General features: G+C 27.8%; 2 protein-coding genes across 2 annotated transcripts in view; both read right to left on the minus strand.

Moving 5' to 3' along the window:
• LOC103307938 overlaps positions 1-264 on the minus strand; it is a 1,826-nt gene extending 1,562 nt beyond the window's left edge. Inside the window, exon 1 of the mRNA XM_008180449.1 lies at positions 187-264. Within this exon, the coding sequence (XP_008178671.1) occupies positions 187-264 (78 nt within the window). The remainder of the gene's footprint in view (positions 1-186) is intronic.
• A 972-nt stretch (positions 265-1,236) lies between these two features.
• The window catches only part of LOC103307937, a 3,645-nt gene continuing 2,809 nt past the window's right edge, over positions 1,237-2,072 (minus strand). The window contains exons 5-6 of the mRNA XM_008180448.1: positions 1,443-2,040; positions 1,237-1,379 (exon numbers count right to left, since the gene is read on the minus strand). Coding sequence (XP_008178670.1) covers positions 1,237-1,379; positions 1,443-2,040 — 741 coding nt within the window. The remainder of the gene's footprint in view (positions 1,380-1,442; positions 2,041-2,072) is intronic.

Here is a 2,072-nt window from a genome sequence, read left to right on the forward strand (position 1 = left end):
GTTGAGATGATCAGTTCATCACACGACATAGTTGCAATTTCACAATGGTTGACCGCTTTTAAAGCATTCGTTTTGAAACACAAACTGACTTGGCCTGTATTCACAAACATAGTGACGGATTTCAGTTTTGCACAAATGAATGGCTTGTGTATAGGATGGTATGGTTTTCATTCCATATTCGATTACCTTAACTGGTGTTACAGAGTATTGGTTGAAAACAATGATGGGTCTAATGTCACGATCATAAACATCTGTGCGAATCATTACACAAAAATCATAGTAAACCATGTGTATACATGTTTTCAATCTGAGACAAAAGACAGTAAAACTGAAGAAAAAATTAAAAGAAACAATATTATTGATTGGATATGTTTACTGTTTAATGCAAAGAGTTTGGAAGATGTCGAAAATTGGTTCAAAATATTTTCAGTAATTTTGTTGTCTCCACGTAGTACAGAAAAAACCCAAAATGCCATAAGTACGATGAGAGACAAGTGTAATGTTAACCACCAATTGTCAAATGAATTGAACAATGATCACAAAGATTTTTCAGAAGAAATAAATAAATCGTCGTCGTCATGCAAAAACTGACCAAGTGTATTTTTATAGTTTTAGGTTATATCAATTTTACTTTTAGATATGCTATGAAAAATTCAATTTTTATCCGTTTTTTTCAAAATTGATATCATCTAAACTGTAGTAATGTGTATAATTAATATGTTCAATAATTTTTTTTCAACTCCTTTTGTTTTAAGCTTAAATTAAAAAAATTTAAAATTTAATATGGGTAAAAAATGACTAAGTGACATTTTAAGCACTTGGTCATTTTTTCCCTTAATATACTTTTTTCCATTTATATTTTAATTTAAATAATAATGTAATATAAAATGCACAATGTACATCAGCATGTTATTATTATTAACAATGGTCTAAACATACAGTATTGGAACTTGGAAGGTAACATGTGTTATTACCTAATACTGTTATTAGGTACCTATTATTATTTAAATAACATTAATAACTATTTTAATCCTATTGCAACTGTATAATTTTTAAAACCAAATCATAGTTTTAACAGTAAATATTATTCATTATAAATATAACAAAAAATAAAAATAAAAATAAAAAGATAACTTTGTTTTACAATAAAATAACAAAAAAATAAAAAATAACTGTCAACCTTGTTTACAAAAAAAAAAAAAAATAGTTAATTCATAATAACTAAAATATGGTATGCTATTCAGAATTTGATTCAGAATCTGAAATTTGTATTGTATCTTTCTTTTTTGAGCTGAATGGAATATTTTGATACCAATTATGGAAGTCTTTTGGTATTGCTTCAGACTTACACAACTTCATGAGATCTTTTTTTTTGTTTTCTGATATTTTTAATTGTTTGTCGTACAACATTTTTAAATTTTCAGGAAGTTTAGAAGGCCTACCTTTTCCACCCACGTGTATACTTCTATATTCATTGTCTGAGTAATTGTATTTGAACTGTATAATCCCTTTTTTATTTTTTTCATATTTCATAACTTTAATTTTTAACCAAGAAACTTGAGCACCATAGTTATCAATAGTTCTATGTTTTATTAAAATACTTGCTAGACTTTTTAGATCATAAATATCTGTATATAATAATTCATGAACAGAGTACCCAGAACATTTTTTATTGTTTCTTTGAGAACGAGCTAGGCGACAGATATTCAACCAATCGTGCATGGTATAGACTGGTACGTTTTTTTTAGCTGAATCAATAGCACTGTGCATGCTATCTACCTCCATATATGAGTGACCACTCTCCATAAAATTGTGATGGAGTACTTCAATGTTTGTATGAATTACAACAAATAAAAATAATGCAGCAACATATTGATTTCTGTTTTGCCCACTACATGTATCAGAATACAGGGAAATCTCTTTAATACTTTCAGGGAGTTGATATATCCACTTTAATAATGCTGATCCAATCTCAGAGCTTCCTTTTTGACCATTAACTTCGGTCCATAAAAAGCAAAATGCATTATTTGGTGCAGCAGCCTCGTATAATGTTAAATTATATACACAAAGTT

Source organism: Acyrthosiphon pisum, chromosome X, assembly GCF_005508785.2.
Source record: "Acyrthosiphon pisum isolate AL4f chromosome X, pea_aphid_22Mar2018_4r6ur, whole genome shotgun sequence".
Lineage (NCBI taxonomy): Eukaryota > Metazoa > Arthropoda > Insecta > Hemiptera > Aphididae > Acyrthosiphon > Acyrthosiphon pisum.